Below are 21,910 nucleotides of genomic sequence, written 5' to 3'. Positions count from 1 at the left end.
CTAGAAAGATATCTTTCCAAAGTACGCACATAAAAACCTAGGTAACATATTTGAATGAAAGAAGCAGGTTTCACATTTTGCCAAGTAATAACTGGTAATTATAAACATTATCTTGACTTTCTACACAGTACTTTACAGGGGACCGTCCCTGGGTTTGGAGGGGGGGTTGGGTCGGGGGGGTCGAAAATGAGTTATGCCCTGTTTCAGATTCGTATACCTCTGTAGAATTACCCACGTGAATATGAACTCCCGCGAAGAAAAATTAGGTGATCAAACGAGGGCCAAACCCCGGACAACTATTTCGCGAATCAGCGAATTTCACCTATATGCCTTAGTGCCGCACCAACGTCAAGTTGTATTTTGACATTACCTATTGAAATGGATCACAGGAGGGTAAAAGTATCGTGCGCGCGAGTGAATGAGTGTGCGCTCGAGTGTATGAGTGTGCATGCGAGTGTATGAGTGTTCGCGCCTTGAAAACACGTAACTTGGTCCTTCTGCACAAATACCGACATCTCCAAATACTCTTGTCGAGAGATTTCATGACCCCTGCTGCCAGGCCAATCCGTCTACTGACTTCTTGGTCTGACAGCCCAGAGTCGTGAACTGCACTACCGAGGTATATAAAGCTCTTTGTGACTTCGATGTTTTCACCGCAAGCACGTATCGACTGGAAAGGCCCCCAAAATCCTGGATCTTGGTATTGGTCCAGGAGACCTCGAGCCCCAAGGGCTTCGCTTCATTGCTAAATGCATCAAGAGCCGTCACTAAGGTTTCAAGAGATTCAGAGAGTACGGCAACATCATCAGCAAAGTCAAGGTCTGTAACCTTGATATTGCCCAGAGTTGCTCCACAGTGACTTTGGACAGTAGCTCTACCCAGTATCCAATCCATGCAAGTGTTGAAAAGTGTTGGTGCAAGAACACAGCCTTGCCTCACACCTGAACTAACAGGGAAGAAGCTCGACAGGCCCCCACCACACCTTACAGCACTTTCAGTGCCTGTATACAGGTTTGCTATTAGTCCAATAATCCTTGTTGGAATTCCTCTTAGTCTCAGGATCTCCCAGAGAGATTCGCGATGCACCGCCTTCTCGAGATCGATGTAGGCTGCGAGCAGCCCACGTCCGAACTCACGACGGCGCTCTATAAGGATTCGAAGCTCCAGGATGCGGTCTATTGTGGACTTACCAGGAGTGAATCCGGATTGCTCCGGCCTTTGGTGCCTCAACAGGTGGTCCCTGATACGTCTCAGTAAGATGTGCGCGAGTACCTTGCCTGGTACACTGAGTAATGTAATGCCTCGGTGATTGCTGCAGTCCCACCGATCCCCTTTCCCCTTCCAGAGAGGGATGACCACACCCCTCAGCAGGTCAGGGGGAAAGGTACCAGTCTGCCAGATGGCAGACAGGACTGCATGCAAGCCCCTTGCCATAGGTTCTCCACCAGCCTTTAACAATTCGGCTGGGATGACACAAACACCTGCTGCTTTACCACTCTTCAGCTTGGAGATCGCCCCCCTGATTTCGGTCAGGGAGGGTGGATCCTCGCTGATGGGTGGGTCTGGCAGAGGAGTCTCAACATTACCCGCATCCATGTTAACTGTTGGTGGATCAACCTTATACAACTGCTCAAAATACTCAGCCCAACACACACGCACCCCATCAGGATCTGAGATTATCTGGCCACTTGCTGAGCGGACTGCAGTCGTCTGTGAGGAGGGCTTGGAGTTCAGCTTTCTCAGAGCTTGGTAGGCAAGACGAAGGTCATTTACTAGGAAATGGCTTTCGACCTCCTCTGCAAGACTACTGATAAACTGTTCCTTATCCCTTCTCAACAGTGACCTAGTCCTGCGCACCAGTGAGCGGTGCAAGTTGCGATCCCCTGACAATCGAGCCGCACGACAAGCATCTGTGGCTTCCAGTGTCTCCTGCGAGATGGAATTCTGTTTTGTTCTTGGGCGTTCACCAATGGATTCCTGAGCTGTATCAAGCGTTTCACGCTTGAAGGTATCCCACATAAGAACAGGGTCTGTCAGGCCCTTGAGTGCTGTGAGACGACCAGAGATAGCCTCGGCAAACCCCCGGGTACACTCGTCCTCCCTCAATCTGTCCAAATGAAACAGCCTAAGGTGTTCATTTGGGCGACGGGGGGTTCTAAAGTGGACCCGGAGAGTAGCCACAACTAATATATGATCAGTTCCACAGAACTCAGCGCTTCGATACGCCCTGCAGTTCTGGAGGATCCTCCACCGAGTGCTAACGAGGATGTGGTCGATCTCCTTGGCCACTCTACCCGTACCGCTGTACCAAGTCCAACGATGAGGGTCAGAACGCTGATACCAGGAGCCAGAAATCCTCAATTTCTGGGACCTAGCAAAGTCACGGAAAAGGAGGCTATTCTCGCTGCCAGCATCAGCTCCTGAGCCATGAGGACCGACAGACATCTCGTAGCCAGCTCGATCAGAGCCGGATACCACATTGAAGTCGCCCAGAACAATACGAATATCTCGCCGAGGACATCTGTCTACCACTGATGCAAGTTTGGCGTAAAACATCTCTTTCACCTCAAGTTTATATACATCCGTAGGAGAGTATACAGCAACAAGAGACATGAAGCCAATTGAAAGCTTCAGTCTCAGTACCATGATACGCTCATCGACTGGAGTGACCTCAACTACCGAGAGTTGAAGTCTGCTGGAGATGGCTATGGCTACTCCCTGGAGATGGTGGCCATCGCTGCGGCCCGACCAGTAGGAGGTATAGCCACCCACACTAATCGTGCCGCTGCCAGGTCTTCTCACCTCCGAGAGAGCAGCCACCTCAACTCTCAGCTGCTTCAATTCCCTCGATAGTAGTGGTAACCGATCGTCCTGTCGCAGGGAACGGATGTTCCAAGCCCCCACCCTGACAGTCCGTCTGAGGTCTAACCTCGGGCAGTTACTCCGGGTGGGCGCCACCTCTGCCACCCCTACCGACGCCGCCCCATATAGAGGAGGTTGGCTGGCTGCAGGCCCCATAATCCACCTGCAGGGCTCCCTGGGGCTTTCCCCCACAAGCATCACGACAGGTTGGCGGCCACTGGGACCATGCGTATTAGTATCCATGTTTTAGTATTAGCTTTCTTCTTACTCTCCCTTCCTCCCGTTGTACACCCTGTTTGCTTATGGGTCATTACGTAAGAGTATATTTATATTACCCCCCCCCCCCCTTAACTTCCCTACCTCCCATTTTCGGTCGGAGGGGAGGGGGGGAGAAAATGGGACAACCAAGAAAGACGAGTTTAGAAGTGCGTGGACGTGATATTACGTTATTTTATGGTCACGTGGACCGCATAGTTACGGCGCAGGATGACTTCAGTGCTATATTATATTGTATTTTGTGATGCTGTGCAATAACTATTGATCCGATCTGAATGAAATAAAGAACAAGAGATAGAGCAAAGGTTGGGTTTTTTCTTATGTAAAAAGTAGCCAAAAAGCAAGCGAAAAAAATATGGAAAATTAATAGAAAATTCTCAAAAAAGTTTGAAGGTCGATTACTCGTTAAGTTTTTTTCTTCATATTTCAGACTTCTCACGGCTTACAGTTTTTGTCCGATCTCAAAATGCTTTTTCCCTTAAACAGAACGACAGTATGCGCATAGAACTACGTATCGAATTTTTAACTTTTTTATTTTATTTTATTATTATTTTTTTTTGCAGTTATGTCACATGCGATAATTTAAAAACGAATTAATGAATTTCCAAATTGGAATACGTTGTTTTGTTTATATGACCTAGAGGTTTTCTCAGCAAAAGTAATATAGAAAATTGAATGATAACTCTGGGACGTGAGAAGGCTAGAGTTAACCTAACTTTAAAAAATCGATTTTTCGTTGCGCCTACAATTCCCTTCGGTCAAAACTAAAATTCAATATATAGATGCGTAATAACGTACTCTTTCATCCTACCAAATTTCATTAAAATCTGTGCTTTTCAACAAAAAAAGTGAAAATCGGCATTTTCTCAGGGACGATCCCCTTAATCCTACAATTTATTAGTAACCAGTAGGTCTGCAGTGCATATATGATACTGTCCCAATGCATTCCAAAACAGACTTGCCATGACGTGTCCTCAGTTAACTAAGAAAAAAACTTGTCATGGTGCCATCAACAACCATCGAATCTCCAGCATTCGTATATATTTCACATAACCGTAGCAGTGTGCGTGATGGCTAAATTATCAGGTGTGAATTTCTGCCATAAAATAACTTACATGGCAGCCTTCATGTTTGAAAACACTTTCTTTTACTGGTTTTGTCTATTATAAAAAATCAATTAGGACTAATTATATCACGATATTTTCCATCTCTGTAAAAAAAAATAAAAAAAAAAATAAAAAAAAATACAAAAAACAGACACACACTCACTCGCTCTCTCTCTCAACCACTCACTCTCTCAACCATTCACACTCTCCGTGACAGGCCCGGGCGGCTGGTTGACCTGACCTTGCGCCTCGAGTGAAACACCCGGCGCCCTGGTCAAAACAGGGCGTGCCCCACGCACCCACCAGTACTTAAGGCTCAGGATAACCCAGGTCAGGGAGAGTCCTTTTCAGAGAGTCCTGCCAACCGCTGCGGGTCAGGCTGGCTCCAGCCGCGCCCGCCCTCCGGGCAGACCAAGCTTTAAAACTTTACCCCGCGTGTATCGCGCGTGTAGATCGGTCCGAATCTTGTGTTGTGGACCGTGCTAACGTTAGCTATCACTCCTGCTAAACTAGATGTCTAAGGTGTTCATATATACCCTTTACACTCTCAACCACTCACTCTCTCAACCTCACAGACAGACAGACAGAGAGAGAAAGAGAGAAAGAGAGAAAGAGAGAAAGAGAGAGAGAGAGAGCGAAAGAGAGAAAGAGAGAGAGAGCAAGAGAGAGAGAGAGCGAGAGAGAGAGCAAGAGAAAGAAAGAGAAAGAGAGAGCAAAAGAGAGAGAGAGAGAGAGAGAGAGAGAGAGAGAGAGAGAGAGAGAGAGAGAGAGAGAGAGAGAGAGAGAGAAAGAGAGAAAGAGAGAAAGAGAGAAAGAGAGAAAGAGAGAAAGAGAGAAAGAGAGAGAGAGAGAGAGAGAGAGCGAAAGAGAGAGAGAGCGAAAGAGAGAAAGAGAGAGAGAGCGAGAGAGAGAGAGAGCGAGAGAGAGAGCAAGAGAAAGAAAGAGAAAGAGAGAGAGAGAGAGAGAGAGAGAGAGAGAGAGAGAGAGAGAGAGAGAGAGAGAGAGAGAGAGAGAGAGAGAGAGAGAGAGAGAGAGAGAGAGAGAGAGAGAGAGAGAGAGAGAGAGAGAGAGAGAGAGAGAGAGAGAGAGAGAGAGAGAGAGAGAGAGAGAGAGAGAGAGAGAGAGAGAGAGAGAGAGAGAGAGAGAGAGAGAGAGAGAGAGAGAGAGAGAGAGAGAGAGAGAGAGAGAGAGAGAGAGAGAGAGAGAGAGAGAGAGAGAGAGAGAGAGGGAGAGGGAGAGGGAGAGGGAGAGGGAGAAAGAGAGAAAGAGAGAAAGAAAGAGAGAAAGAGAGAGAAAAAGAGAAAAAGAGAAAGACAGTGACAGACAGAGAGACACACATTCACAGTACTGCCTAAAAGAAATCTTTAGATTACCGTCATAGGCACTGTAATCCACAGAACAAAAGACTTTTGATGTCATTACAAGCATGTTTAAAAAAAATGGATGTTAAGATACAATCAATATTAACTATTTCTGAATTCTCCTCCTTTAGTGTTGCTGCATTTCACAGCAAAAGCTGTAGGAGAGGTGAAGTGAGACTCATTGAATCCTCCAATTTATTATTTAGTCTCGCTTAATGTGGGACCTTTTGCAGTTCAGTATTCAGCAAGGGGATACTACATGGATTTTTTTTCTAATCCTCTCAGAAAAAGAGTTTTAAGATTTAGAGATTAATTTGTACTAATCCTGAAGGTCCAGTAATTAAGTCTTTGCAAAGAAGCAATAATGCCAAGAATTAATGAATACACTGCACTGTCACTTATGTAGTTCACTGTTTTGAATGATTCAATTGTATTTCTTAGCCTTACCAAAAATCACAACTACACCCGTCTTTTGACTTGTCTAGTGCCTTATGACTATAAAAATTACAGTGACATCATCTCAGCTAACTGCTGTGGTGTACAGTCACCTTATAATTAATGTTTCATACCATGTCTGGGATGTTCTGTTCTTGTTTCCCAACTATAACCTGGTTTATCTTTTTATTTTCAAACATTAAGAATTCTTTGGGTATTTTTATAGTGATACATGATTTTAGACTTGAGCTTAGTAACTTCAAGAAGTTACAAGGATAAACAAGTATATATGCAAAATCTAACATGGAATAACTGTAAATAAAGTTCAAATAGTTTATTTACTGCTTCTTTTTTATTTTTACATACATGTACATCATGGTAACTCCATTGGACAGATATGTTTTGTTTTTAAAAAAATGTTTAAATTTGTGTATACATACAATATTAATGCAACTTACAGTACCATCTATGGTACTCCAGTTGTTAAGGATTAAGCAAGTAGTGAAGACATATATACACATTTTATTCAGGTACACACAAACATAGGGAATGTTCAATGAAAAAATAGATGTACCTTCTCACTTAAAGGCAGAAATCCTCTCACACAAAACAAAACGAAAGACTTATTGAACAAGAACCACCTTACACATGATCAAGAAAAGTTAACAAAAGATCCACTAAAGTGAAAAAAAAAAACTACTGTCGAGAAGTGAAATGTATATGATGTCTTTAGGTGAGATTTCTGTTTGTTATACTTGTACTATAGCATGTACAAACATGTGCCCAGGATAAATGTCTTTCTTTTTTCCTTTTTCTTTTTTGTGAGTCATACTTTAGAAATTTGTTGCTTGCCACACAAAGAAAAAAAGAAGGGGGGGGGGGAATCCACTGAACAATCAATGTTCATTTGATTTTTAACTGCCTTCAAAACTTAATATTTACGAAAATCTGACATTGGGAATCTCTCATTCTGCATGCCCATACCCATGCCCATGCCCCCCATTCCAGGTTGTGACATGTGGTGTGCGTTGGAGCGAATCATATCACCCATGGCCATGCCTCCCATGCTGCTGCTGCTTCTGCTGCCCATCCCTGGGCCACCGCTACCTCCCCATCTGAAAGAAAAGAACATTTGTAAGGTGCATCTGCATGGAATAAAAAAAAATAATAATGCAAAACAAATTACTACACACATTCTCCTACATCCACTCACTCTTATGTATCAATTCATTTATCAGGTTCCTTTATAAAAAAAACATTTCTTTCTCTCCATCAATCACTCAAACAAGTTTTACACATTTGGTTTTGCTGGTTACTAAACCACTGTTACAACAAGAAGGCAAGATATGAGAATTTTTCTTCTTTTTTCTAAAGTATTGTTATATATACACAGCAAAAAAGCATTGCAGCAGCTATGCCTGCTAACAAATCAATTAGACTGCTTACATGGCATGCATAAAGCTGAAGTTAACATAACTTTCACAAGGACAAAGGAAAGGAGAAAAAATATATAAGTAAACTAAAGACATTGAATACTACAAATACTTCTAACCACATTACAGAGACAGACAAGAAAAAAGGCCTAATCTGCAAATATCCAAAAAGAGACAAGCCATCTGCCTTTTTCCTATAGTTGAAAATAGCTCTTAAAAGAAGCAAAACCGCATGACCAATTCCCATGGCTCCTGCACTCTTAGACATTCAACCAAAAGAAAGCCTCCAGAGAAAATATAGTGCTTAACTTAAATGGTCAACGGTATCTGCCAAAAGAGATATTTTTAAAGCATGAAATAATATGAAGGTATGACTGTTATGTAATTTAGATTGTGCCAACAGACTGACATGTGCAGATCCGCAGATGGTGGTACAAACTCAGTAGAGTTAAAGCAAAAGGAATTTAGTAATTTTAATAAACTTCCTCTCTCTAAACATTTAAAAATTATTGAAGAATAACTTACTTAGTGTTATCCACTCTTTTTATAACATTAGTGCAATCATCATAAATGAAGTAATAATGTCATGTTCATCATAATGGTAGTACTATGATTGCATTAGTAATATTTTAATATAGGGATCATCAAAATGGATATTACAAAAATGTACAAATGTAAAGTCAAACTAAAAAAATTTGATAATAATTATGATAAACAATATTAACAATAAAATATGTAAACAACAACGTGCATGTCTCCTTCTGCATGTATCTTGTTTTAGAAAGTGTTCATGCAATATATTGTGTGTTATTTTCTCATTATTAACATAGTCAAGTGGTGTGATAATTTATTAAAAAAAAAAAAATTGATAAAATTACAAACATACGCACAGATTTCAAGGAACTATATTTAAACCCAAACTTTTAAAAAGAGAAAGCCAGAAAAAATAGGGTGTGGGGAGGGTCTGGGGAGAAAATATAAAAAATAAATAACATTCAAAATAACATTACAAAGAAAAAGAAAAAACAAAAGCCTGTGTTAGGAGAGGAGAAAGAGAGAGAGAGAGAGAGAGAGAGAGAGAGAGAGAGAGAGAGAGAGAGAGAGAGAGAGAGAGAGAGAGAGAGAGAGAGAGAGAGAGAGAGAGAGAGAGACAGAGAGACAGAGAGACAGAGAGACAGAGAGACAGAGAGACAGAGAGACAGAGAGAGAGAGAGAGAGAGAGAGAGAGAGAGAGAGAGAGAGAGAGAGAGAGAGAGAGAATATGCAAGGTGGGCTAACCTATCGTTGTTGGCCATGCTTCCGGAGGGCCTCCAGCCTCCCTGCGTGTCCCCCCCGCGGGTCGACGGTCCAGAGGAGCCCACACTGCCCCCCATCAAGTTCGAGCCGCTCCCATAACCGCCCTTACTATCGCTCATACCCCCGGCACTCCTCCAGGCGTCACCTCCACCTCCGCTGCCGCCCACACCACTGCCACTGTACCTGCAGGGGGGAGGGGGGGAGGGGATGGAAAAGGCCGCCCGTCAACTCTCTACAATCATTTTCAATTCAGTGAATGCCAACTGTCCCTCTCTAGACCGCAGCATGACACTTGCTTAATAAAGTGGGTGATGGTGGTGGCGGAGACATGGAAATGGACAGTAGACAGAACAGTGGTGACAAGGATGGTGGCCTGTGCTAATAGACAGTGGATGGTAGACATTAGTGACAAGGATGTGGGACAGTGAATGGTCAACGATAGTGACAAGGATGTTGGACAGGGAATGGGCAGTGATAGTGACAACGGTGTTTGCTGGACAGTGGATGGCATGATGATGATGATGATGGTAAAAAGAGGATGGCAGACTGGAGAATGTTGTACCAAATATGGTGGACAGTGGACAGTAGTGATAAAGTTGGTGGTGGTAGTGGTGATAATGTTAAGAGTAATGAATTAAGGAAAGTAATGATGATAATAAAAATAAGGAATCAAACAAAATTTTTAGCTTTGATTTTTTTGTTCTATTTCTCTATAAATTTTTCCTCTTCCCACAGTACTCACAATTTAGCCTTTCCAAAGGTAAGTGAGAAAGGAAGTTTATAATAATAATGATGATAATGGTAATTATGATAACAATAATAATAATGAAAAGTGCCTGCTTTTTTCATGCTTGTGTTTTATGTTGACAATAATAGTAACAAAATACAAATTGTGCTTAAACTATATATACACAAACAGATCTGCTTCAATATCAACTCTGAATCAAGAACATACAAACAAATAAGAATGAGAATTAGAATAATCACAACACTGACTAGTCATTAAACAAAACCAAATCTGGAAACCACATGATAACACACATACACACACATATATATATATATGCACACACATACACATACAACCTCACATACACACACACAACCACAAAAATACCCAAACACATTCTCACACACTCACACACACACATCTATACATACCCATTACACAAACCAAAAAGGAGCAGTACCACCTACCTGTCTCTGGGCCTATCCCTAGAGGCCTGAGGAGGAGGTGGCCCTCTGTGGTCACGGTCATCCCTGGGGCCCGAGCGGTCGACAGGCCTCCTCTCCTCACGGTCGCGGATTTCTCTTCTGTCATCGTAACGGCTGCCTGTGCTGCCTGCACCCCCCCCGCCACGCATATCGTCGCGCCCCCCTCCGCCCCCAGCGCCATGGCTGCCATGGCTGCCGTGGCCTCCTCTATCAAATCGTGCAGAATCATTACCTCTCTCGTAATTTCTGTCCTCATACCTGTGGGTGTTGTGGATCATCTAACCAAGCCACGGACATCTCTACTTTGTTTGTTTATTTAGCTTTAAGTTGGCAAATCACAATAATCAATACAAATGCCAAGTGCAAGAGCGAGATCAAATTTTTAAATAACCCTGTAAAAAGCTACCAATACTCAACGCCACTGATCCATACCTGCGAGGTGGTGCAGGGGCATCATCTAGACGACCTCGGCTGTCTGTGGCTGGTCTTTTGCGGTCATCAAAGAAGTCTCGTCGGTCTCGCTCATCAGCCGGTCGCTTGAGGCTGCGGCGTGTTTCCTCATACCTGCAAATACAGTAGACTCCGGCTCATGCAAGCAGGCTCTGGTAGGCCAAGCTTTCCAATTGCAACATGCTCATTACAGAGTTAGAAGTTGAATGCACTGAATTCCAAGGGGGGATACAAATTAAAATTAACGACAATTGGATAGAAACAAGGAAAAAAATCAATCAATAAATAAAAAAAATCACAGGGGGCTTAATATGAAATCAAAAACTTTCTTAAAAATCTGTTCAAGTGAGTCAAGGATGGGAGGATCAGTTTTACAGCAAGGAAAACAAAATAAAAAGAATACGTAAGATTTAAGATAACTAGTCTCTTTTCTTACTAGCATTCCAGAGGTAATACTGACCGGAGTCTACTGTTGAGGTTACTTGGTTAAAAATTTCTAATTAAAAAATAAAAAATTAATTAGAACATGTAGGTCTCTAATCTGTTACCCAAAAATTGTGCGTGCATCTACTAAAGTATGCACATTCAAAGTGAGAGAGAGAGAGAGAGAGAGAGAGAGAGAGAGAGAGAGAGAGAGAGAGAGAGAGAGAGAGAGAGAGAGAGAGAGAGAGAAGAGAGAGAGAAGAGAGAGAGAAGAGAGAGAGGAGAGAGAGAGAGAGGAGAGAGAGAGAGAGAGAGAGAGAGAGAGAGAGAGAGAGAGAGAGAGAGAGAGAGAGAGAGAGAGAGAGAGAGAGAGAGAGAGAGAGAGAGAGAGAGAAGAGAGAGAGAGAGAAGAGAGAGAGAGAGAAGAGAGAGAGAGAGAAGAGAGAGAGAGAAGAGAGAGAGAAGAGAGAAGAGAGAAGAGAGAGAGAGAGAAGAGAGAGAGAGAGAAGAGAGAGAGAAGAGAGAGAGAAGAGAGAGAGAAGAGAAGAGAAGAGAAGAGAATGAATGTGTGTGTTGAGATAAGAACATGGGAAATAAAATCAGAGGAAGTTTCAGAATAAAAACAAAAATGTAATATAGTAATATATGGTAACCTGACAGAAATTGCAATAATTATGAAATAAACAAAGAGGTAAACTGAAAATACTGTATAAAAAAGCTATTGGTCAACTGCATAAATAATTACACATTCAACTTTAAATTTACATATTAACATATACAAAACCTTTTTTTACTCCATAAATTAACACTGGAATTATGTTCCAATAACAATTACAAGTTTCATCTTGGATGGAGAGCTCTATACTTACAATACTATTACTAAAAAACTTTCTGCATTAATCTTTTAGCTTTTTCTCTCACTCCCAATAAAATATATTATAAAAAGAAAAACATTTCTTTTCAAATATGTACTACATGCAATACAATCTCGAAATTAAGCAATTTCCATGCATATTTATCAATACTGACAGATTTTTTTTTTTTTGCCATTCTATGTACTTGAATTAGATCAAAATGCTAGGAATAAAGAATAAAAGCAAACATCTGGTTTCTATTCAGTTCTTTTATAAAGGAATTCATCTCACTTACTTCACATAATCAGGAGTTTTACAATAAGCCAAGAACACTAAGCCAAATCTTTTATTAGCTAATTACCATTTGCCACTTCCATCCTATTGGTTCATTTAGCATGTCCTACCTTTCCACAAACTTCTAAGTTGTATTCAATTATGAACCTTGAGTTTGTGACTGCTATATTTATAGTATGAACCAATTCAACATCTAAAAATCCAGAAATCTGTAACTGACAATTATCTATCAATAATCCTAAACTGCTTGAATGTTCACCTTGTTGCTACCCAGAAACAGTTACAATACATACTGTGACACAAGTGTGCACATTTCTACCCAATTAACATATAGATGTATAATGCTTACACATAGAAGGCTTTCTAATTCAATATTATGTAACATGAGATGTACTATCCAGACTCTAAATCTAGGCTAATGAATCATAGAAAAAATAAAATATAATAACTGAAACAATTAAAACAAAGAATCTTACTCTTCTCAATTTTCTGCCTACAAAACACAAGAGCAAAATTTGGCTAGGTTGCAAAAGGCAATACCAAAGTGACAAGTACTGCAAATGTCTTACCTCATCTGTTGCCTGCGAAGTTCTTCACGTTCCCTTTCTAACTTCTCTCTCTCTAATCTCTGGTGTTCTCTCTCCATTCGAAGGAGCTCCTGCTTCTGGCGTTCAATTCTCTCACGCTCAATGCGCAACTTTTCTCTTTCCCTAACGAGAACAAATGGTTAAACTTGTTATTCTAAAGATTTATCAGAAAAATGATTCTTCATCCCCTTACCATCACATTTAATATTTACAGTTACTATATTTTCAAAAACAGTATCAGGATTTTCTGTCAAGTTTTCAGTAATTTTTAAATCACAAACACATTAAAATTCATCTTCATTCTTGTCCTTTCCATAACCTCTGTGTGTGTGTGTGTGTGTGTGTGTGTGTGTGTGTGTGTGTGTGTGTGTGTGTGTGTGTGTGTGTGTGTGTGTGTGTGTGTGTAATGTTTATATATGTATATATAAACATATATATATAAGAGGAGGTGGGTCTTGCCAGCCCTCCCCCTCCTCCCCACACATAACTCACCAGCAGTAACCAAAATAAATGGATATGCTGGGGGGAGGGGTGCTGTCCCTCCCACCCAGCAAGCGAGGAGGGATGCAGTTCCTGTTGGGAGGGCAAATGTTGGGGCACAGGATGTAAATGCAAGTTACTCGTCCCGCTTGCACCCCGGCAGGCGGCAACCCAACATGAGGCCTATGGGGCAAAGCCCTAGGCAACCCAACATGAGGCTTGTGGGACAAAGCCTTAGGGAACCCCCACAGGCAGACACTGGACCCCCTTTATTTGGGGCAGCGTTAGCAGGTGTGGCATCCACGCGAAGTGACTGCACATGGTTTAACCTCATGCAAGCTATCAGGTAGGCAATTTGAACATTCAATCCTTGTGGCAGGATAAGCAGTTACCCCTGCTATTGAGGGAATTGGAGCGGTTGGGAGTTGAAGTGGCTGCCCTCTCAGAGGTGAGAAGACCTGGTAGTGGCACTATCAGTATGGGTGGGTAAACCTACTACTAGTTGGGCCAAAGTGATGGTCATCACACCCAGGGAGTACCCACAGCCATCTCCAGCCAACTTCAACCCTCATTAGTTGAGGGAACACCAGTTGAGGAGCATATTATGGCACTGAGACTGAAGCATGCTTTTGGCTTCATGTCTCTTATTGCTGCTTAAGCTCCTACAGATATTTGCAAATTCTATGTTTAAGAGGTCTTTTACGCCAAACTCACATCCTTGGCAGATAATTGCCTCTGGTGAGACATTTGTATTGTTTTGGGTGACTTCAATGTGGTATCGGGCTGTGATTGAGCTGGCTATGAAATGTTTGTCGGTCCCTATGGCTGATCCAAGCACAGTGAGAACAGCCTCCTTCTCTGGGACTTTGCTAGGTCCCAAGAGAATGAGGATTTTAACTCCTGGTATGATCACTCCAATCCACATCACTGGACATGGTATAGCGATATGGGTACTGTGGCCAAGGAAATTGACCACATTCTCGTCAGCATTAGATGGAGGAACCTCTAGAATTGCAGGGTTTACCAGAGTCCCAAGTTTTGTGACAATGACCATATGCTGGTTGTGGCTACCCTACAGATTCACTTCAAAACTATTCATCCCTCCAGTGGCCACTCTAGGATGTTCCACTTGGACAGACTGTGGGAGGAGGAGTGTACCTGTAGGTTCAAAAACCTGATGGACCCAGCTGCTCTGTAGGAAGCCTTCAAGTGCGAAACACTCGAAGCAGTGCAGGAGTCCATTAGGGTACACCCGAGGGCAAGGCAGAATTTCATCTCCCTGGAGACACTAGAGAACACTGAAGCGTGTCACATGGCTCGGCTGAATGGCAATCAGGACTTGTGTCACTCTTTGATGTGTAGGGCTCAGACACTGCTAAGAAGGGACAAGGAACAGTTCATTAGGAATCTTGCTGGCTGAGGAGATTGAAGGCCACTTCTTGGTAAATGACCTTCGCCCTGCCTACCAAGCCCTGAGAAAGCTGAACTCTAAGCCCTCCTCACAGATGACTGCAGTTCGCTCAGTGGATAGATAGATCATTGCAGATCATGTTGAGGTTCATGAAAGTTGTGCTGAGTATTTTGAGCAGCTGTACCAGGTAGACCCTCCAACAGTTAGCTTAGATGCAAGTGGTATCAGACCCACCCATCCATGAGGAACCTCCTACCCTATCTGAGGTTAGGATGGCGATTTCCAAGCTGAAGTGTGGGAAAGTCACAGGTAAATGTAGCATCCCTGCTGAACTGCTAAAGGCTGGGGGTGAACCTATGACAAAGGGCTTGCATACAGTCTTGACTGCCATCTGGCAGTCTGGTACCATTTCCCCTGACCTGTTGAGGGACATGGTCATCCCTCTCTGGAAGGAGAAAGGGGATCATTGAGACTGTAGCAACTACTGTGGTATTACGCTGCTCAGTATATGTGGCAAGGTTTTCATCCACATTCTTCTGAAACAGATCTGCGACCACTTACTAAGTCACCACAGACCGGAGCAGTCTGGATTCACTCCTGGCAAGTCCAAAACAGACAGTATCCTAGCGCTTTGAGTAATTGTGGGACACCGTCACAAGTTCGGTTGTGGGTTGCTTGCAGCCTACATTGACCTCCAGAAGGCGTTTGACTCAGTGCATCGAGAATCGCCGAGGGAGATTCTGAGACTTAGGAGAATTCCGACATGGATTACTGGTTAAATAGCAAGCCTAAATACCAGTACTGAAAGTGCTGTAAAGTGTGGTGGGGGCCTGTCAAATTTCTTCCCTGTTAATTCAGGGGTGAGGCAAGGTTGTGTTCTTGCAGCAACACTTTTCAACACCTGCACAGACTGGATAATGGGCAGAGCTCACACCTTGACCTTGCTATTCTATCTGAGTCCATGGAGTCACTGGTGGTGGCCCTTGATGCACTTAGTAATGAGGCAAAGCCCTTGGGCCTAGAGGTCTCCTGGACAAACACCAAGATTCAGGACTCAGTCAATCCATGCTTGCAATGAGAATGAAGTCAAAGGGAGCTTTGCATACCTTGGTAGCATAGTCCATATCTCTGGGGTGTCAGACCAAGAAGTCAATAAATGGATTGGTCTGGCCGCAGGAGCCACGAACATGATCAACGAGCATTTGGAGATGTCGGTACCTATGCAGAAGAACCAAACTACATGTCTTCAAGGCCTTGATACTGCCAGTTTTACTCTACAGAAGTGAAATCTGGATGCTATCTAGAGCCTTGGAGTCTCATCTTGATGTCTTTTGTAACACGTCTTCACCAGATCATGGGGTACAGTTGGTAGGACCATGTATCTGACTGACATCTACACTGTGAGACTGCCATGGGACCTGTTACTTGCATAATCTGGGATCGCCAACTCAGGCAATATGGGCACCTAGCTCGTTTCCCTGTGGATGACCCTGCTCATCAGGTTGGCACTCTGCGAGACAATCCTGGGTGGAGGAGACCTGTGGGACAATCAAGGTCGTCATGGCTTGGGCAGCTCAAGGACACCTGTCGCAAGGAGTTAGAAACGGGCCAATGCTGACAGGCCACGCATATCGGCGTTATAACAAACAACTCAGTCTGCGGGGTACGGCTGTATGCTGCGGCGATGCGCCAGAGCGCTTGGAGCTGGACGTTTGGCTTGATGTGGCAGACTTCCGCACCGGATGTCTGCCCATTGCCACTAATCTCCAGATTGTAGATTTTTTTTTTTTCTATTATCTTTTTCACCCATCAGCATCGAGTTAATTACTTGTGCCACTTACCTCTGAAGCCGCTCTGCTTCTTCACGCTGCCGTCTTTCGATATTTCTCTGTCTGACCTCGTCCTCTCTCCGCCTCCGCTCCTCTTCCCTCATTATCCTCTCCCGTGCGCGAATGCGTTGACGCTCGCGTTCTTCCATGATCTGGGGGTGATGATACTTTGACAACTTCATTATTCATTCAACACTTTCTTTTTCATAATTTTTGAATACCTATATTCTTCAAGTTAACAATATAATATGAATCAGTAAACCTATTCTTTACTATCATCTTTGCATTATGGACTCGAACTCTCTACAGCTGATTACAGATATTGTTTCTAACTTCTATAGCTACATTTTTGCAACTCAAGCATATTATACTGCAAATGTCAGTATAGTGAAGTCTATTTGATATCTTGTAACAAAAAGAGACTATTACATAATTATTTACTTTTTCATTTAACAAAACAAAAGCTCTCACCACAGCAGCCCTTTACCTGTTTGAAACTGAGAACATCATTCCGGCCTCCCCTCGTGTGTCCGCCCCTGAAGTTGTTGCCACGGTGATCCTGCCTACGATCATATGGGCGGTTGTTCCTGGGGCCCCTTCGCTCACGGTCATGCTCCTTGTTACGGGCCACTTCCTCCTTACCCTCTGGTTTCTTCTCTTCCTTCTTCTCGCCTTCTTTCTCTCCCTTCTCTTCTACCCCCTCTTTCTTTTCTGTGCTAGGTTCTTTTTTGTCTCCTTCTTTCTTCTCTCCATCCTTCTTCTTTTCACTGCTTGGCTCTTTTTTGGATTCTGAGGGCTTGCGATTGGATGACGATGATGATGAGGATTTAGTTCTTGTGGGGCCACCAGGTTCTCCTTTTGCCTATGAAAGAAAAAAAAAAAAAAAAAAAATAATAATAATTAAAAAAATAATAATAATAAATAAATTATTAAATAAAATAAATAATAATAAATAAATTAACAAAAATAAGTAAATTGGTTGAAGTTGTCAGAGTCTATCCATACTTCTTTCTAAACAATGTATAATAAAAAATAGCCTTAGAGAAGCAAGGAAGTGTGATGCTAAATAGATAACAGCTGAGGGGTAGATAGGTAAGTTAGTGAATAAGAGTTTGCAGGAGAAGGAGGGAGTGAGGGAAAGGAAAGAAGGTAGACAGGTAGACAGAAGCAGACTGCTTTCTTACATTCATGCTTCACTTGGAAAAAGGTATTAGTCTTACCTTTTCTACTTGTATCATGCGACCATGAAGTTCTGTGTGGTTGAGCTGTGAAATACACTTAGAAGCATCTTCACTGCTCATCATTGTGACAAAACCGTAACATTTAGCTCCAGGAGTTTTAGCATTTGTTACAATCTTGGCACTCATCACCTGGGAAAAAAAATAGGACAGAGGTATTGTAGTTACTAAATGTTTCAGATTTACAATGGGAACGAAAATATCACCATCAACATAAACTGAATGTAAAAGTATATGCTTACAACTACGGGATTGGTAGTAACTATGACAGTTCTAATTAAATTAAATCATCTTCTTAACCCCTTGATGATGGGTGAAGAAAACTTTTAAAAATATGTACAGCCGCACGCCATAGAACAAGCAGTTTGATTTGACGCCTCACGGCGTGACCCATCGGGAAGGGGTTAAGTAATACGATGACTGACTCGACTTCCTATATATGATCACTGAACATAAATAATTATTTATCTGTTCTACATTCTTTGATTTCTTTTCCTGCATTTCCCTACCTTAATAGAATCACTAATCCCACTTCTGAAGACACATACACCAAAAAACTCATTATTTAGAATTCACAAATATAGACATGTCATCTCTACGTACTATGAAAGAGATTCTGAGAATCCTTCAAACAAGTCTTATATTGGAGCAGGTTTCTAAGCCCATCTTTATGCTGACAATGATATTTAGATCTATTCCAAAATATTGTCAATCCTATGAACATAATGCACATGTTTTTCAAAAGCAATCTATAACACAGAAATGAATGCACTGGTCACTGTATTTCTAAATAGGCAACTTGTTATAGGGATGTGCTTGGTACTGCAGAGTGCATGTTTGCATAATTTGGACGGGCTAGGTGTGTTTTTCAACACATTGTATTTATTGGCCATCTAGGCTCTCATTACCAGCTTTTCATCACACCACAGTAGCAATATGTTCAAGCCACTTATAAATTTCTATAGCATAAAATCAAGCCATTTATGTTGTGACAGAAAGCTGTATACAAAAATACAAAAATAAACAAACCACTGTATGAATAAATCAAACCGAGAAGTGGAGAGAATTAATACAACTGCAAAAATAATAATAATAAAAATATTGCTTAAAAAAAAAAAAAAAAATCAGGCCTCTCTCACCTTGCCATACTTCGAGAAGACTGACTTGAGATCCTGAGCACGTGTGGAGGAAGCCAATCCGCTGACCCATAGATTCCTTCCACTGCTACTGCTGCTGCTGCTACTGCTGCTTCCACTACCACCTTTGCTTTTGTGATCTGGAAGGTAAATCCAGCTTTGGGTTATTGAAAATGTTACAACTGTGAAGAGGAATTAGTGCATCATACTGAAGTAGCATGATCTAGAACAAAACATCACCCACACATTTCAACCATTACTGATTCCAGTCCTTACTTATCTTTGTGAGTATGTTAAGCACTGTGAAGAAACTGCTTCCATAAAAAACTGAATAACAAATTGTAATTCAATTTTCTTTTTCTGTTTCTTTTCAGCAAATGTCAAATCTGTACTTGCTAGCTTATGCCACTATTTTTCTACTTACCCTTAATTCTCTTTCTTCACTGATTTTGATGAGCACATTACCTGAAATATATCTTTCCACTTATGTGCTGGAACAACCTAAAGCATTAGCACTTGTTAACCCAATGGCGACGGGTCACGGCTATCGCCGTCATAACAATACGCACGATGTGAGGCGTGCGGCTGTCCGCAGCGGCGCCGCGCCAAAATGCCCCGAGGCAATGATTCGGCTTGATGTACCGATATCACGCGCTCAGAGTCGGCGCGCTGCCGCCGTTCGCCAGAGCATAGATTTTTTTTTAATTTGCTATACCCGGCGCCATTGGGTTAAAGTCATAAATAAGGAACATTTTTTTTTCTTATATTGCCTCATTTTTGTTTTCCTATCTAGTCACTTTCCTTTATTAAATTTCATTACTAATTATTCTGTTAGAAGACCTACTTATAACCAATGATGCTACTAACATTGCATGGCCAATATTTTTTTTTTATTTTTTTATTGACTGTTGTCAAATCTATTACTTCTAATATCTTGCAAAATCACACAAAAACATGTGCATACCAACTCACTGTCAAAAAATATCTTACCAATAAGTGAACAATAGATCTTAGAAGACTAGAGTGGATAGAAACTTGCTGTCTACTTATGAATTACTTGTAATACCATACTTTCTAAATACAAACCATCAATAGATACTACATATTAGACGGTTTTTATTATTCTTCCCCTAGAAATACTTACATAATACTTATTTAGAATCTGAGCTTAGTACCTGACTTCAGAGCTTATGAGCCTTGGCTTCCTCCTTTCAGAGATAACACACATTCACTTCAGTACATCACTGAAATTTGTTAATATTCAGCTGTAATACCACTACATAGTGAGTTGTATCTCTTAGTTCAAATGACTAAGAATCATTTTGTATTTACAGCATTCACCTACCCTTTCTGTTAAAAGTACATTTTTCCACCAGCTTTTCACATACTATGTATGGTTCACTTCTTATCCTCTCTCATACTCATTACTAAATTACTAATCTCCGACTACATTGTTGCTTTAGCACGTACCAAGAAATTTGTAAAATAAACTTATCATCTATCTAATTTGCTCCCTGATTACAAGACCCTATATAATAAAACTTACCTTTGTCATCCTTAAGTTTGTCATCCTTCCCTTTGTCCTCTCCAGATGTACTGGGAATATGAAAAAAAGAGATTCACAAGATTATAAAAAAATTCTTCCCAAATAGACTGAGCAAGGCTTAAGCTAATATTTCACCATAAAAGGATTTCAGCTTTAACATGATCAAGTCTAAGGTCTAATATAGGAAAATCTCAAAACTTACTTCCTTCTGTTAATTGCGGTTACTTAAAAAATATAAAAGTTTCCTTTTTTCTCGATTTACAAAAAATATTTGACAGGTAATATTTTCGCTTCAGAGGACAGTTCCTGCAAGCCAGAGTGCAACATGCACCTCTGTTTGGATTTATCATATAAGAAAACGCCACCTAAACTGCCTCACCCTTTTTTCCACATTTTACAACATTTTTCGTTGAAAATAATTTCTTCTTTAATACTAAAACTTTTATTGAAAAACACTTCAAAACAATTTCTCACTGGGATTTGGCCAGGATGCTCTGGATACAAGAGAAAAATATTCCACTTCTTTTTACAATATCTACAAAGCAGCAGAACCACTTAATGCCTTCACCCTCTTCCATGTTCTGAGACCTTCCCTGCTACGCCCTACTCCCTGAACCCATGTTACTACTCCCTCACCTCTACTGACCAGTTTTCTCTAAAAAATAAACTTTTATTTTTTAACAGGTATCCCAATTTCTGACACTTCTAAGAGCTACATTAACACAGTACCACCCTAAGTGACTTAACCAGTCAAAATAAAAAGGTATACAATAAATAAAGAAAATAAAACTTAAAAAGAATTCACAATTAAATAAACAAATCAATAAATAAAAACATTTTGGCCATAGTGTTTTGCTCCCTACATCCACATGTCTTGGGATGTTGGTAGGCCTGTGTGACATGAACAGACTAGTGTGTTTACCAACTGGTCTAGTAAGTGTGTCTAGCAAAGGGAGATCATGCCCCATGTTTCAGCAGCAGCTTAGGACTCACTGCTATCATACAAACCCAGCATGAGGAACCAACCTCTTGGGCTTTTCGCATTCTTTCTTATCCTGAGAATCGGTGTCGGTTGTGTCCTTGTTGCCCGTGGCGGAGTCTGCGCTGGCGTGGGTAGCGGTGCTGCCCTCCTTGATGTGTGATCGCTCTGTGGGTCGAGTGAGTCATCAGGCTGGGTCGTGGCTCCCCTCTGGCAGGTGGGTTGAGTCCAGCGCCAGAAGCGAGTCACGCTGTGTTGCTGGTTCATGCTGAACCAGGCGGGGATGAAGAGACCCCCTCATCACTGCTGCCACTGCTGCTGCACTGCTGCCGCTGCGGCTGCCCCTCGCACTGCCTTGACAAAGTGGGAGGGTGGGGGGACCACAGGGGATACTGGAACATCTGCTGATTAGACTTCCACTGGACACACCGCTGCTGTACCTGGTGTGGCTGAGGTAACTGCTGCTGCTGGCTAAGTATTCATCATATCTTGCTCACATACAGAAGACTGCATGCTGAAAAATTACTACTGAGAAGCTACAAGATCCCTTGTAAAGAAGATAAACATGTGCAACTTTCCACGCGCACAAGCCAGCGCTCTTGCTGGTGCTGCCAACACCAGACCTGCTGCTGCAGCCACTGTTGTCCCTGGTGCATCTTGGAAGCCTGGGTCCCCCACACCCCATCTCCTTCTTCTCAT

General features: G+C 42.0%; 2 protein-coding genes across 11 annotated transcripts in view; both read right to left on the bottom strand.

Moving 5' to 3' along the window:
• Positions 1 to 6,372: 6,372 nt before the first annotated feature.
• LOC125033583 (SAFB-like transcription modulator) overlaps positions 6,373 to 21,910 on the bottom strand; it is a 32,545-nt gene continuing 17,007 nt past the window's right edge. For 5 of the 10 annotated variants that reach the window (XM_047625219.1, XM_047625226.1, XM_047625217.1 and 2 more), the window contains 12 exons: positions 21,259 to 21,379; positions 20,233 to 20,282; positions 18,690 to 18,826; positions 17,533 to 17,682; positions 16,800 to 17,174; positions 16,325 to 16,479; positions 12,575 to 12,715; positions 10,895 to 10,903; positions 10,417 to 10,548; positions 9,967 to 10,242; positions 8,752 to 8,952; positions 6,373 to 7,155 (listed from right to left, as the gene is read on the bottom strand). In XM_047625219.1, the coding sequence (XP_047481175.1) occupies positions 6,972 to 7,155; positions 8,752 to 8,952; positions 9,967 to 10,242; positions 10,417 to 10,548; positions 10,895 to 10,903; positions 12,575 to 12,715; positions 16,325 to 16,479; positions 16,800 to 17,174; positions 17,533 to 17,682; positions 18,690 to 18,826; positions 20,233 to 20,282; positions 21,259 to 21,379 (1,931 nt within the window). In that variant the 3' untranslated portion in view covers positions 6,373 to 6,971. The remainder of the gene's footprint in view (positions 7,156 to 8,751; positions 8,953 to 9,966; positions 10,243 to 10,416; positions 10,549 to 10,894; positions 10,904 to 12,574; positions 12,716 to 16,324; positions 16,480 to 16,799; positions 17,175 to 17,532; positions 17,683 to 18,689; positions 18,827 to 20,232; positions 20,283 to 21,258; positions 21,380 to 21,910) is intronic. The other 5 variants (XM_047625220.1, XM_047625223.1, XM_047625222.1 and 2 more) reach the window with 5 other exon arrangements.
• LOC125033584 lies at positions 13,071 to 14,764 on the bottom strand. The gene is made up of 2 exons (XM_047625229.1): positions 13,566 to 14,764; positions 13,071 to 13,534 (listed from the first exon to the last, which is right to left on the bottom strand). Exon 1 carries the CDS (start codon positions 14,124 to 14,126, stop codon positions 13,644 to 13,646), a length of 483 nt encoding a protein of 160 aa, XP_047481185.1. The 5' UTR covers positions 14,127 to 14,764; the 3' UTR covers positions 13,071 to 13,534; positions 13,566 to 13,643.

Source organism: Penaeus chinensis, chromosome 16 (genome assembly GCF_019202785.1).
Source record: "Penaeus chinensis breed Huanghai No. 1 chromosome 16, ASM1920278v2, whole genome shotgun sequence".
NCBI classification, from domain to species: domain Eukaryota; kingdom Metazoa; phylum Arthropoda; class Malacostraca; order Decapoda; family Penaeidae; genus Penaeus; species Penaeus chinensis.
This window is presented reverse-complemented; position numbering and strand designations above follow the sequence as displayed.

What these genes read in the sequence shown, in the direction of transcription:
- LOC125033584 (XM_047625229.1), bottom strand. Translation starts at nt 14,126, where the DNA reads ATGGTCATTGTCACAAAACTTGGGACTCTGGTAAACCCTGCAATTCTA.